This window comes from Gymnoscopelus microlampas (genome assembly GCF_963454915.1).
Source record: "Gymnoscopelus microlampas genome assembly, chromosome: 12".
Classification (NCBI taxonomy): domain Eukaryota; kingdom Metazoa; phylum Chordata; class Actinopteri; order Myctophiformes; family Myctophidae; genus Gymnoscopelus; species Gymnoscopelus microlampas.
The window spans coordinates 895,778-910,000 of NC_139949.1; the positions used below are offsets into that span (position 1 = coordinate 895,778).

At 40.4% G+C, this 14,223-nt stretch overlaps 1 protein-coding gene across 1 annotated transcript in view; it reads left to right on the forward strand.

Moving 5' to 3' along the window:
• The first annotated feature begins 2,599 nt into the window (after positions 1 to 2,599).
• The window catches only part of fgfr4 (fibroblast growth factor receptor 4), a 17,220-nt gene continuing 5,596 nt past the window's right edge, over positions 2,600 to 14,223 (forward strand). The window contains exons 1-11 of the mRNA XM_084075160.1: positions 2,600 to 3,275; positions 6,335 to 6,460; positions 9,051 to 9,317; positions 9,509 to 9,610; positions 9,927 to 10,093; positions 10,545 to 10,668; positions 10,961 to 11,151; positions 11,750 to 11,888; positions 12,045 to 12,268; positions 13,199 to 13,320; positions 14,127 to 14,223. The exon at positions 14,127 to 14,223 is cut by the window's right edge and continues 25 nt beyond it. Of these exons, the coding sequence (XP_083931286.1) occupies positions 6,343 to 6,460; positions 9,051 to 9,317; positions 9,509 to 9,610; positions 9,927 to 10,093; positions 10,545 to 10,668; positions 10,961 to 11,151; positions 11,750 to 11,888; positions 12,045 to 12,268; positions 13,199 to 13,320; positions 14,127 to 14,223 (1,551 nt within the window). The 5' untranslated portion in view covers positions 2,600 to 3,275; positions 6,335 to 6,342. The remainder of the gene's footprint in view (positions 3,276 to 6,334; positions 6,461 to 9,050; positions 9,318 to 9,508; positions 9,611 to 9,926; positions 10,094 to 10,544; positions 10,669 to 10,960; positions 11,152 to 11,749; positions 11,889 to 12,044; positions 12,269 to 13,198; positions 13,321 to 14,126) is intronic.

The window sequence follows — 14,223 nt, forward strand, 5'->3', positions numbered from 1 at the left end:
GCTTATGGTGGACATTTTTGTCGAAATTCTATTTTTGCCATGGACATACAGTAGCCTATAGGCTTCAAATGAGCCACCCGATACACCTGAATGAGCAGACAATAATATTACCAGAAACATATAAAGAGTTATAGCCTTAAATGACCTTTACGGGCCTGCAACTTTGAGAGTGTACAAATGGAACCAAATGGACCCGTTTATGGGAGTCCTTGAAAATAAAAAGTCCTATAGTGGACTCCTAATGTGCCATAGTGTCATAGTAAATCAGTGTCTATACATATTCTGAAGAAAACCTGCAGACTGACGTTCAGTTATTGGGTCTTATGATCAGTTTTTTGATTGATTGGAATTTTTATTAGGCAAAAGAATGTAAAACAACACAGTTACATTAATAATGCTTTTGTCTAAAAGGTCCGGCCAAAATAGTCCTTGCGGGCTTGTTTCCATTGGGGTCCTTGAATTAATTTCATAGACATATATAGTAGCAACCAAACAGTTCAAAATCAACATAAGAATACAGAGGGGGAAAAAATATACCATTATGTACAAAAAAGGCATGAGAAAATAATGAAATATATACAAAAAAAACATTAGCAAAATAAAATAAAAAGTATGTACAAAAAAAGGGGGAGGGGGGGGGTTGTCTGTCTACAGGCAAACTGGTACTAGCTCCTCTTTAGGCCTCCAGAAAGATGAGTTTTTAGGGCTGTTTTGAATGAGCCCAGCGAACTGCATTTTTTGAGGGATGGGGTTAGACTATTCCATTCCTTGGTGGCAGTGCTATAGAAGGAGAATTTGCCCATGTTTGTTTTATGGGTGGGTGTTACCAGATTGTTGTTTACGCTCCAGTGGTGTAACTAAGTACATTTAATCAAGTACCGTAAGTACACTTTTGAGGTATTTTAACTTTACTGGAGTATTTCCAGTTGTCAGTACTTTTACTTCTACTCCACTAATGACAACATTATAATTAGAGTTATAATGTAAAAATGTAAAATGTGCCACAGACCCCTGGTTGTGAGTTGTTTACACATTACTGTATTCCCTTTCATTGTGCATAGATTTCTTTATGTATTGTAAACGTATGTTTTCTCATGCCAATAAAAGCTCCTTTGAATAGAATAACATATTTTCTTTTATGCCACTTGTTGTTATGACAAACTCAAGCCCTGTGATTGGCCCCGCCCGGCTTCTGCCCACAACCAGGAGGTTGTGTGTGTGTGTGTGTGTGTGTGTGTGTGTGTGTGTGTGTGTGTGTGTGTGTGTGTGTGTGTGTGTGTGTGTGTGTGTGTGTGTGTGTGTGTGTGTGTGTGTGTGTGTGTGTGTGTGTGTGTGTGTGTGTGTGTGTGTGTGTGTGAGAGACAGAGAGAGAGAGAGAGAGAGAGAGAGAGAGAGAGAGAGAGAGAGAGAGAGAGAGAGAGAGAGAGAGAGAGAGAGAGAGAGAGAGTAAAGAGGCTGCTGTTCCGGCCAATTATCCTTCTTTTATCTCTCTCTCTCTCTCTCTCTCTCTCTCTCTCTCTCTCTCTCTCTCTCTTTCTCTCTCTCTCCCTCACTCACACACACACACACACACACACACACACACACACACACACACACACACACACACACACACACACACACACACACACACACACACACACACACACACACACACACACACATAAAGAACATGTCATTACAGACATTTTACAGGATTTCAAACAAAAACAAGCAGAACAGAACATGAATATGAGGTGTAATAATTAAATAATAATTATAAACATTATTTGAACAATATATGCATACAATCCTACAGAGCATAAACCAAGGGTTAATCATCTGTGTAATAAATAGTTTATGACATTCTAATGATGATAAATATAAAAGCTTGTTGTCTCAGTTCTGACATGTGGACTTTAACAGCTTCATTATCATATGACAGCTAAATATGGCTTTTTACATCAATATGACAACGTTTATGTACAGTATGTCTTTCTACATTCATATTTTAACGTGTATGTATGTCTCTCTACATCAATATTTTAATGTGTATGCATGTCTCTCTACATCAATATTTTAATGTGTATGCATGTCTCTCTACATCAATATTTTAATGTGTATGTATGTCACTCTACATTAATATTTTAATGTGTATGTATGTCTCTACATTTGAATATGTATGTCTTTTTACATCAATATTTTAATGTGTATGTATTTTTATATTATTATTTTATATTTATGCTTAAGTGACATGGATTAACCTCTAACAGCGACAACACTACAGAACGTCTGCGTTCAAAGTAAAAACACAGTCGAATTACAACATAATGACTTTATCGCATTACAATAAATTATTATAATTAATGCTAATGTCTGATGAGTTCATTAAGCACTGAGTGAGGAGGCGCCCCTCCCCCTGTCACCCCCACCCCCCTCTCTCTCTCTCTCTCTCTCTCTCTCTCTCTTTCTCATTGTGTTAATGTCTCTCTCTCTCTCTCTCTCTCAATCTCTCTCTCTCTCTCTCTCTCTCTCTCTCTCTCTCTCTCTCTCGCTCTCCCTCCAGACTGGAGTAGGTTTGTCACAGACACAGACGCTCCGAACCACAAAGAGAGAGAGAGAGAATGAGAGAGAGAGAGGATCGGACGCTGAAATACTCAAATACTGGACTATAACTGCTGAAAGAAATATTGCACTTTATTCACCATTGATGCATTTATTTATTGATCAGCAGCAGAGCTGAGAATGGAGTAAACATGATGCTGTATAGTCAACACAAAACAACAACAAGGTAAATACTAAGTTACTACGAGACTATTACCACTATAACCAGGCTATGCAACAGGATCGAGGCTATAGCGGGAGAAAACGTTGCAAGTGACCTACAAGTGATCGGTTTATCAAGCCAGCAGATCACTGATCACTATACTACTAGGTCTACGTACCAGACAGTCCCGTATAGGATCTTGGATGGTGTGCTTGTAGATCTACTATACACACTGCTGGACTGGGCTGCTTGTGAAGCAACGTGCTGCTGATTCTCTGTGGACTTTGCGCTCCTTTGGATCCGCAGCTGTTGTGGTGTTTTTCTGAAGGATTTATTGCGAGTTTCTGCTGCTGCTGTTGTTCAGAACAGATCACTGCCTGGACCCACTGGATTCTATATGAGCAACAATACACACCATAAGGATTTAATCTCATCTTCATTCAGATTGATGGTGGTGGAGCTACAGCAGAGATGAATGGAGCACACATGAGGATTACTCTCTGCAGGAACTGAAGCTACGAGGAAAAAGGTAAAGATCTGAACACATATGAGACAGTGGTGGAAAGTAACTAAGTACATTTACTTAAGTACAATGTTGAGGTATTTTTACTTTTGTGGAGTATTTCCCTTTTTTAATACTTTTACCTCTCCATTACATCTCTTGAGGGGGCAAAATATTGTAGCCTGCTTTTACTCCACTACAATTATTTGAAAACTTTAGTTACTAGTTACTTTAACCCCTTCAGCTCTGCTCTGCTCTCTCTCTCATTTCGGCCATTTGAAAATAGCAGATCTACAAGCTCACAAATGCCTTGAGCTTGCAAATCTGCTATTTTCAAGAGATCTTTATACATTTGAAAACTTAGGACATTCTGCAGGCTACTTTCTACTTTTGGTACTTTAAGTAGCCTACATTTTGATACCAAAACGTGTACTTTTACTCAAGTAAACTTTGAATACTGAACTTCTACTTATACAAATGAATACAATAGGTTTATAGATACTTTTACTTAAGTAAAAAAAAATCGAAGTACTTTTTGCACCACTGACAGACACAGAAACGCATTATGTTTTTTTTAAATCGCGCAAAAGTTTGTATAATTTTGTAACGCAAAATATTCTGAAATGGGGGTCTGCAGCCAAGTACAATCAATCTGGGGTCCTTTGACATATAAATGATATGCAATTATGATGTGGATTAATTTATCCCACACAATTATGACGCTGATTTGACGTTGAGACAAGTAAATAACTCACTGCCTTATATTCAATTATCAATAGCTACTGCAATGTAATTGGATACTAGATAGATTCATTATTAGACACTATTACAAATAGAAGTAGAAGTACCCTATTCAAAATATGCTTGAGTAAAAGTACAAAAGTCTTGGTATCAAAACATAATCAAAGTACCAAAAGTAAAAGTACTCATTGTGCAGAATGTCCCATTTCACTAAAGTTCAAAATGTATAACGAAATCATTTGAAAATAGCCGATCTGGTGTGTTTTGTAAAAATAATCAAAAAACAAAAAAATAATTAGTAACTAAAGTTTTAAAATAATTGTAGTGGAGTAAAAGTGCAATACCTTCCTCTGAGATGTAGTGGAGTAGAAGTAAAAGTACTGAAAATTGAAAGTAAATCATAATATCATCTGCTGTTTATATTGCCTATAGATTTAATATACACATTTACATATTGAATCTAAACATGTCTAAAGGTTGAATTAACAGCTGTTTGGCACTCTGCCAGAGGCACCTTAAGGCCTTATTGACAAATAATATTATAAGTTGGTGCATTATAGCTGGTGTTGGTGTGTGTGTGTGTGTGTGTGTGTGTGTGTGTGTGTGTGTGTGTGTGTGTGTGTGTGTGTGTGTGTGTGTGTGTGTGTGTGTGTGTGTGTGTGTGTGTGTGTGTGTGTGTGTGTACATTTATTCAAGTACTGTACTTTACTGTAGTATTTCCAATTTTCAGTACTTTTACTCCACTACATCTCAGAAGCAAATATTGTGCTTTTACTCCACTACAATTATTTGAAAACTTTAGATACTAGTTACTTTGCAGATATAAATTATTACATTATAAAACATGCATTAACCACTTTAGCCCTATATTATACCTAGGCTATTTGAAAATAGCAGAGCTTGTAGATCGGCTATTTTCAAACATTTTAGTACTTTTACTTTTGGTACTTTAAGTATATTTTGATGCCAATACTTTTGTACTTTTACTCGAGTAACATTTTGAACACAGGCCTTTTACTTGTAACAGAGTATTTTTTTATATTGTGGTAGTACTTCTTCCACCACTGTTTATACATTGTTGCGTGCCAGTGTGATTTTCGACTTTAGGCTTATACGGTTAAAAATGGCATGGTGTGTGTGTGTGTGTGTGTGTGTGTGTGTGTGTGTGTGTGTGTGTGTGTGTGTGTGTGTGTGTGTGTGTGTGCGCGCGCACAGTATACTTAAATGTTGAGGTTTGTTGTGTCTCAAACATGGACCACAATTGTCCTGAACAGACATAAACTATAAAGCACACACTCCAAGAATACGCACACCCAACAAACTGCAGAACACACACCCAAGACCAGTGGTTCTCAAAGTGGGGTGCACGGCCCCCAGGGGCCCTTGAGGGGGGTCCCAGAAGACTCCAAACACTGGAGTCTCATATGGCACCGTGCAGAAAAAGGATGGTCATTTTGCATTCTAAAAGAATCAGCCTTCTTATGCAAGAATTCAAATATCATTTAGATAGCATGTTATTTGTATGTTAAAAGTATTGACAATTGGAAATACTCCAGTAAAGTACAAATACCTAAACATTTTACTTAAGTACGGTACTTAAGTAAATGTACTTAGTTACTTTCCACCACTGCATTCTGTACATTTTAAACTATAAGATACCAGGTAAACAATGAACCTATAGCATCAGTCTAAACACCATTCTGTACATTGTGATTATAGGCCTATATGAACACATTTTCGGGTCCTCATACCCATTGGTGTAAAGTAACTAAGTACATTTACTCAAGTACCATACTTAAGTACACTTTTGAGGTATTTTTACTTTGCCCGATTTTTCCAGTTTTCAGTACTTTTACTTCTACTCCACTACATCTCAGAGGCAAATATTGTAAATTTGAAACACTTTTATTTTACCTCTGGGGCGGAATCTGACAATGCTTTGTCAATGCAAATGTGTGGATTCATGGTCTTGCGCATTTTTCCCATGAATCCACACAGACAAGTTATTATATTACAAAACATACGTTAACCACTTCAGCCTTATTTTATTCCTAGGCTATTTGAAAATAGCCGATCTACAAGCTCACAACGCGTCGCATCGCGTTGTGAGCTTGTAGATCTGCTATTTTCAAACATTTTAGTAACTTTTACTTTTGGTACTTTACGTACATTTTGATACCAATACTTTTGTACTTTTACTCAAATAAATGTTGAATTCAGGACTTTTAGTTGTAACAGAGTATTTCTACATTGCAGTATTGATACTTTTACTTTAGTACAAAACGTGAGTTATTTTTCCATCACTGCTCATACCCCACTGTGGTCCATTGTGTTGTTTGTTCCAGGCTCCAACATGGCCTCCAGACGCCTGCTGTGTGTCTGCGTCCTCCTTTCCTGTCTGTCCGGCACCACGTTGACCAGAGCAGTGCATCATGGGAAAGGACCGACCAGAGCAATGCATCATGGGAAAGGTAAGGACGCAACGTGAGGACGAGGACCGCATAGACTCAACCGGTAGTGTTCATAATAACGCCCACCTCATGGTAGACACTTTTGGACACAGTGGTGGAAAGTAACTAAGTGCATGTACTTAAGTACGGTACTTAAGTGCAATTTTGAGGTATTTGTTTTACTTTACTTGAGTATTTCCAATTTCCAATACTTTTACTTCTACTCCACTACATCTCAGAGGCAAATATTGTACTTTTACTCCAAGTATTTGAAAACTTAAGTTACTAGTTACTTTGCAGATATAAATCATTACATTATAACACATACATTAACCACTTTAGCCCTATTGTATACATAGGCTATTTGAAAATAGCAGATCTACAAGCTCACAACGCGTCACATTGCGACGAGGTTGTGAGCTTGTAGATCTGTTATTTTTATGGCCATCTTTATTGTAGTTTGGAAGCTAGATGAACGGCCATCTTTATTGTAGTTTAGAGGCTAGATGAACGGCCATCTTTATTGTAGTTTGGGAGCTATATGAACGGCCATTATTGCAGTTTGGACATCTTGTTAATGATGTGTCGTGTTGTTGAAAGCAATTATTTTAGCATCAAATGACAATAGAAGTTTATTTTTGTTACTTTATCACGATCACAACAGAAGCTGCCTACAGACTCTCTTCCCATAGAGCAGCTCTAGACTGCACTCTTTAATTAAAGTAACAAAGCGTATCTACTGCGCTCTTTAATTAAAGAAACAAAACAACTACTACTGTACCCTATAATTAAAGAAACAAAACGTATCTTCAGTAATTGAAGCCCTTGCAGACCACTGCAGATTTTTATTCTGTTTCATTTGAGAGTTCATTTTGAATCTGTCCAAGAATGTCCCTAAAAACAATGAGATGGCATGGCGACTACTCCAAACAATCTGTGGTGTGTTGGACAGCTGCGGCTTGTTGAGATGTGGCAAGAACATCAGCGGTCTAGAGAGAGCAACACATTCTCACAGATAGGTGTCAGTTATTGCCGGCTCTGTCATTTTCACCAGTGATGGAAAAAGTACCAACATTTTGTACTTAAGTAAAACTATCAATACTGCAATGTAGAATTACTCCATTGCAAGTAAAAGTCCGGAATTCAAAATTTACTTGAGTAAAGGTACAAGTATTGGCATAAAATGTAATTAAAGTACCGGAAGTAAAAGTACTCATTATGCAGAATGTCCCATTTCACAAGTTTATAAAAAAAAATACTTTTGAAAATAGCAGATCAACAAGCACAATTCCAGACTTTCACTTGCAACAGAATATTTCTACATTGCAGTATTGATACTTTTACTTAAGTAAAACATGTGAGTACTGGATTAGGGTTAGGATTAAGGTTAGGTTTAGGTATATTTTTGTGAGGTTAGGGTTAGGATTAAGGGGAGGGGCCAGAACTGAACAGTTAACACCGCCAACAATACAATACAATACAATACAATACAATACAATACAATACAATACAATACAATACAATACAATACAATACAATACAATACAATACAATACAATACAATACAATACAATACAATACAATACAATGCAATGCAATAAAATGCAAAGTAATGTAATACAACACAGTTCACACCGCCACCAGTACAATCCCAGTTCAGCCAGAGTCCACATGTTCATTAGTGTGTGTGTGTGTGTGTGTGTGTGTGTGTGTGTGTGTGTGTGTGTGTGTGTGTGTGTGTGTGTGTGTGTGTGTGTGTGTGTGTGTGTGTGTGTGTGTGCGTGCGTGCGTGCGCGCGCGCGCGCGTGCGCGTGCGTGCGTGCGTACGTGTGTGTGTGTGTGTGTGTGTGTGTGTGTGCTATCTCAGCAGAACTCTCTCTCTCTCTCTCTCTCTCTCTCTCTCTCTCTCTCCCCTCTCTCTCTCTCTCTCTCTCTCTCTCTCTCTCTCTCTCTCTCTCTCTCTCTCTCCGTAAAATCTAGACAACACAATGGAAGTAGTTAATCTGAGGTTCAAAGTTCAACCTTTTATTGTCCGAATGCAACCAGGAATAAAACACACACACACACACACACACACACACACACACACACACACACACACACACACACACACACACACACACACACACACACACACACACACACACACACACACACACACACACACACACTCACTCACTCACTCACACACACACACACACACACACACACAATGCTGCTTAGTGTTCAATAGCTCTTTGTTATTATCTTCAGTCACTGTAACAAGTCTGACTGAAGTTTTTGTCACTGTAACAAGACTGAATGACGTTTATGTCACTGTAACAAGACTGAATGACGTTTATGTCACTGTAACAAGACTGAATGACGTTTATGTCACTGTAACAAGACTGAATGACGTTTATGTCACTGTAACAAGTCTGACTGAAGTTTATGTCACTGTAACAAGACTGAATGACGTTTATGTCACTGTAACAAGACTGCATGACGTTTATGTCACTGTAACAAGACTGACTGATGTTTATGTCACTGTAACAAGACTGAAAGAAGTCTATGTAGTTGTGTAGATAACGTGTGTTTTGTTGTGTAGTAAATGTATGTTGTGTTGTTGCAGATGTATTTGAGGATGTGAGTGAGGACACCTCAGAAAACTTCCTGTTAGAGACAGGAGACACACTGCGGCTGCGCTGTGACTCGCCAGGCCCCGCCCACCGGCTGGTCTGGCACAAGGATGGCCGCCGCCTCCTGCACACCGCACGCGTGCAGATCCGAGGCGTTGTCGTGGAGATCGCTGATGTGACCTATGAGGATTCAGGGACATATGCCTGCATCCTCCCAGGCACCAGGAAGCCAACCAGGAACTTTACTATCACTGTAGCAGGTAGGCCCTCTTATCTCCTACCAGGACCTCTAGTACTGCTGATTTTATCTCCTACCAGGACCTCTAGTACTGCTGGTCTTATCTCCTGCCAGGACCTCTAGTACTGCTGGTTTTGGACACACTACCAACTTTCAGTGTGTGATTATCATTATTATTATTAATAATAATAATACTATAAAATATTTTTTTAGACTCATTGGGATCAGGTGATGACGATGGTGATGATGAAGATGATGAAGATAACGGTTTGGACGACATGTCAGCTGAGCTGGAGCAGGTCTACTTCTCTAGAGGTATGTCTGTCTGTGTGTCTGTGTGTCTGTCTGTGTGTCTGTCTGTGTGTCTGTCTGTCTGTCTGTCTGTCTGTCTGTCTGTCTGTCTGTCTGTCTGTCTGTCTGTCTGTCTGTCTGTCTGTCTGTCTGTCTGTCTGTCTGTCTGTCTGTCTGTCCGTCTGTCCGTCCCTCCCTCCCTGTCTCACCCTTCGCCTAACTCTTTAACTGTCTGTCTAACTGTGTGTGTGTGTGTGTGTGTGTGTGTGTGTGTGTGTGTGTGTGTGTGTGTGTGTGTGTGTGTGTGTGTGTGTGTGTGTGTGTGTGTGTGTGTGTGTAGCTCCTCACTGGACTCACCCTCAGCGAATGGAAAAGCAGCTGTACGCCGTTCCGGCCGGCAACACAGTGAAGTTCCGCTGTCCAGCCAATGGGAGTCCAGCTCCTAGCATAGTGTGGAGGAAGAACGGAAGAGAGTTCACAGGAGAGCACAGGATAGGAGGAATAAAGGTACATACACAACACCAGTGATGGACCAAGTACTGACATGTTTTACTTAAGTAAAAGTATCAATACCCTATTGTGGAAATAGTCCGGTATTCAAAATGTACTTGAGTAAAAATATTTTCCAAGTTTTCAATATAAAAAATCCTCTGAAAATAGCAGATCTATAAGCTCACAATGTTGTATTTAGGTCTGAAGTGGTTTTGTAATAACAATTCAAATCTGCACAGTAACTAGTAACTAAAGTTTTCAAATGATTATAGTGGAGTAAAAGTACAATATTTGCCTCTGAGATGCAGTGGAGTAGAAGTACAATTATTGAAGATTGTAAGTACTCCAGTAAAGTAAAATAAATACCTCAAAATTGTACTTAAGTACAGTACTTGAGTACTTGTACTTAGTTACTTTCCACCACTGAGTTGTGTTCATAATGTATTGTCTATGTGCTGTGTTACAGTTAAGACACCAACACTGGTCCCTGGTCATGGAGTCCGTGGTTCCGTCAGACAAAGGGAACTACAGCTGTGTGGTGGAGAACAAACATGGCGCCATCGCTCACAGCTACCTGCTGGATGTACTGGGTAATTACACCTCTAATCAACTCATTGACTCGTTACGTGTGTGCGCCGCAACTTGACTCAACCTGCCTTAAAGGATTAGTTCACCCAAAAAATGACTTATTTTCTATGTATTACACACCCCATGAAGCCTTGAATTCATGGAGATGAATGAACCCTGAGGGAATATCATCATTATAAATATCCTCTCCTCTCCTCTCCTCTCCTCTCCTCTCCTCTCCTCTCCTCTCCTCTCCTCTCCTCTCCTCTCCTCTCCCTCTCCTCTCCTCTCCTCTCCTCTCCTCTCTCCCCTCAGAGCGTTCTCCACACAGACCCATCCTCCAGGCAGGTTTACCAGCTAACACCACGGCGGTAGCGGGCAGCGACGTGCAGTTCTACTGCAAGGTGTACAGCGACGCCCAGCCTCACATCCAGTGGCTCAAACACATCCAGAGGAACGGCAGCCGCTATGGAGCCGACGGCACGCCGTACGTCCAGATACTCAAGGTCGGTAACCCCTGGCCATCAAGCCAATATAACATGATGATTGCTTTAATTCAGTGTGTTTTTTTAACCAAAGCCAAACGATTGTCGGTCTGATGCAGAGTCCACCACCCATGTTTTTGAAATGTAAACATAAATAAAGAAATCAATTTGAAAAGATTAGATTTGACGAAAGTTTCCATTTCAAAATGGTTCTGCTGAGCCAATCAAATGAAGCTATGAGATACTGACCCGGAACAGGTAACAGGAAAGCCACCTTCTGGAAAAGGGAACTATTGTCATAGTATGGGAGTGGCACAGTTGTCACTCCCATATCTATGATTATATATAGAACTATATATAAAACTAGCCCTATATGATAATATATGTAACCATATGATAATATATTGAAGTCGTCATAAAGTAAGCTTTGCCGAGCCCTTAGCGTGAGGCAGCTTGATATACAAGAACACCCCCTGGGCATGACGTTAGTGTGTGGCAAGGGACAACCCTTGATTATGAGACATGGGGTCCCGTCTTTGGTGTGACCCGGCCGAGTCTATTATTACAATGTGTCCACATTGTGTAACGGCCGTTCTTCTTCTTCGTTGGTGCTTTGCAGACAGGAGGCGTGAACATGTCAGAGGTGGAGGTCCTTCACCTGAGCAACGTGACACTGGAGGACTCAGGAGAATACACCTGCCTGGCCGGGAACAGCATAGGGTTCAGCTACCAGTCCGCCTGGCTGACTGTACTCACTGGTAAATGCCATTACAAATACATTAGCATGGAGAATACACTTCTACATTGCAGTATTGATACTTTTACTTAAGTAAAACATTTGAGTACTTTTTCCACCACTGGGTACGGCCAACATCTTGACTTGACTTTCTGTCCTTCCTGTTTCCTTCCCTCAGAGGAGGAAGTGTCCGGGGACAAGGCCACGGGTGGTGACATCACGTACAGTGACATCATCGTCAGATACAGTGACATCATCATGTACTCGTCGGGGCTCCTGGCGGTCGTCATGGCGATGGTCATCGTGGTGCTGTGTCGGATGCAGGTCCGACGCGGGGGAGGAGACTCCTTCGATATCCTGCCCCCTGTCCACAAGCTGTCCAAGTTCCCTTTAAGGAGACAAGTATGTAGAATGCCTCTCTAAACCAATACATACCTATATATCTCTGCTGTCTGGCAGAAACCAGCTAACTCCAAAATGTTTTTTCAGGAAATGACAAAAACAAAACAAAAAGTGGAGTTAGGAGGTTTTGTTCATCATTGATAAGAACAGCTAAATGGACCTCCAAACTCTCAATGAGGTTGGAGGTCAAAAGGGGGTGGAGCCTGGAGTCAAAACCAGCTAACTCCACCCCCTTTGGTGGAGTTAGCTGGTTTAGCAGAACGTTTGAGGATCCAATGGAGTTAGCTGGTTTTGTCAGAAACGCTTTTTAATACTTTTCATCGGTTCATAGCAGTTTAAAAAAAAGTTATTTGGCCGTGGACCCCATCTCAAAACATTTTGTTCCCCCGGAAGTTGTAACATGAGTTAAAAATGTCCGCTTAAAAAGATTTGCACAAATGAATGTTCATGATTTTTCAAAAATAGCAGATCTACAAGTTCATAGCACGGCACTTGGTGCCGCGCTATGAGCTTGTATATCTGCTATTCTTTAATAGCCAAAGACATCTTAAAACGACACTGATGCGTTCCTGGTCTTAAAGGCTCAACAGTAAACAAACAAACATACAGTATAAGTGTAAAGAGGGTATCTGCGCATTTATAATGTTGCAATTTTATGACTTTTAAGACATTTACCATGTCACACCAAATTGGCCAAATTGTTGAATATTACATAACAAAGAGGGAAACATTGTGAAAATAGCCAATCTACAAGCTCACAACGCCTCGCAGTACAAGACGTTGTGAGCTTGTAGATATTTTCACGATATTTATCTGTGGAACCATGTGTGTGTGTGTATGTGTAGTATTCTGTAGATTCGGGTGCGGCGTTGAAGAGAGTGTCTCCCATGTTGTGTATTTTAATGTATGGTTGTTTATGTGTGTGTGTAGTATTCTGTAGATTCGGGTGCTGCGTTGATGAGAGTGTCCTCCAGCTGTTCTCCCATGCTGCTGCCAGGGGTCATGGAGTTTGACCTGCCCTTTGACCCCGACTGGGAGTTCCCCCGGGACAAGTGAGTTTTACTGGAACACACACACACACACACACACACACACACACACACACACACACACACACACACACACACACACACACACACACACACACACACACACACACACACACACACACATTAACACATATGCAAGGCAAGGCGATTTTATTTGTATAGCATGCTATATACGCAGTCGGGGGAGAAACGCGCGTCTACACCAGTGTTAATTTTTATATCAAATTTTGATTTATTTTAGTCATAGTCTTTTGAATAAAATGTCATTTAGTTATAGTCATATTTTGACTATTTTGACAAAAATATATTTTGACAGATTTTACACTTGGTTGCATGCTGAAAATAGCCGATCTACAAGCTCACAACGCGTCGCAGCATCTGCTATTTTCAGAGTGCAACACCCGAGCGCAACCAAACGAATTGTCTTAGTTCTACTGGATCTCTTCTCTACTCGTCCCTTCCTAACATTTTAATCTAGTTTTTAGTCATCGTAGCTTAGTTTTTATTTAGTTTTCGTCAGTGAAAAAAGGTAGTCGACGAACATTTTCCACATAGTTTTAGTCGACGAAAAGTGTGGGGGCGCACTGTTGCACACAACTACAACACAATACTAATGTGTACTTTTAGTAATGTGTACTTTTAGTAATTTTTTCTCCCTTCTTCACTTGCGTGTGTGTGTGTGTGTGTGTGTGTGTGTGTGTGTGTGTGTGTGTGTGTGTGTGTGTGTGTGTGTGTGTGTGTGTGTGTGTGTGTGTGTGTGTGTGTGTGTGTGCGTGCGTGCGTGTGTGTGTGTGTGTGTGTGTGTGTAGTTTGGTGTTGGGTAAGCCTTTAGGTGAAGGGTGTTTCGGTCTGGTCGTCCGAGCAGAGGCCTACGGCATCAACAAACACACACCTGAGCTACACAAC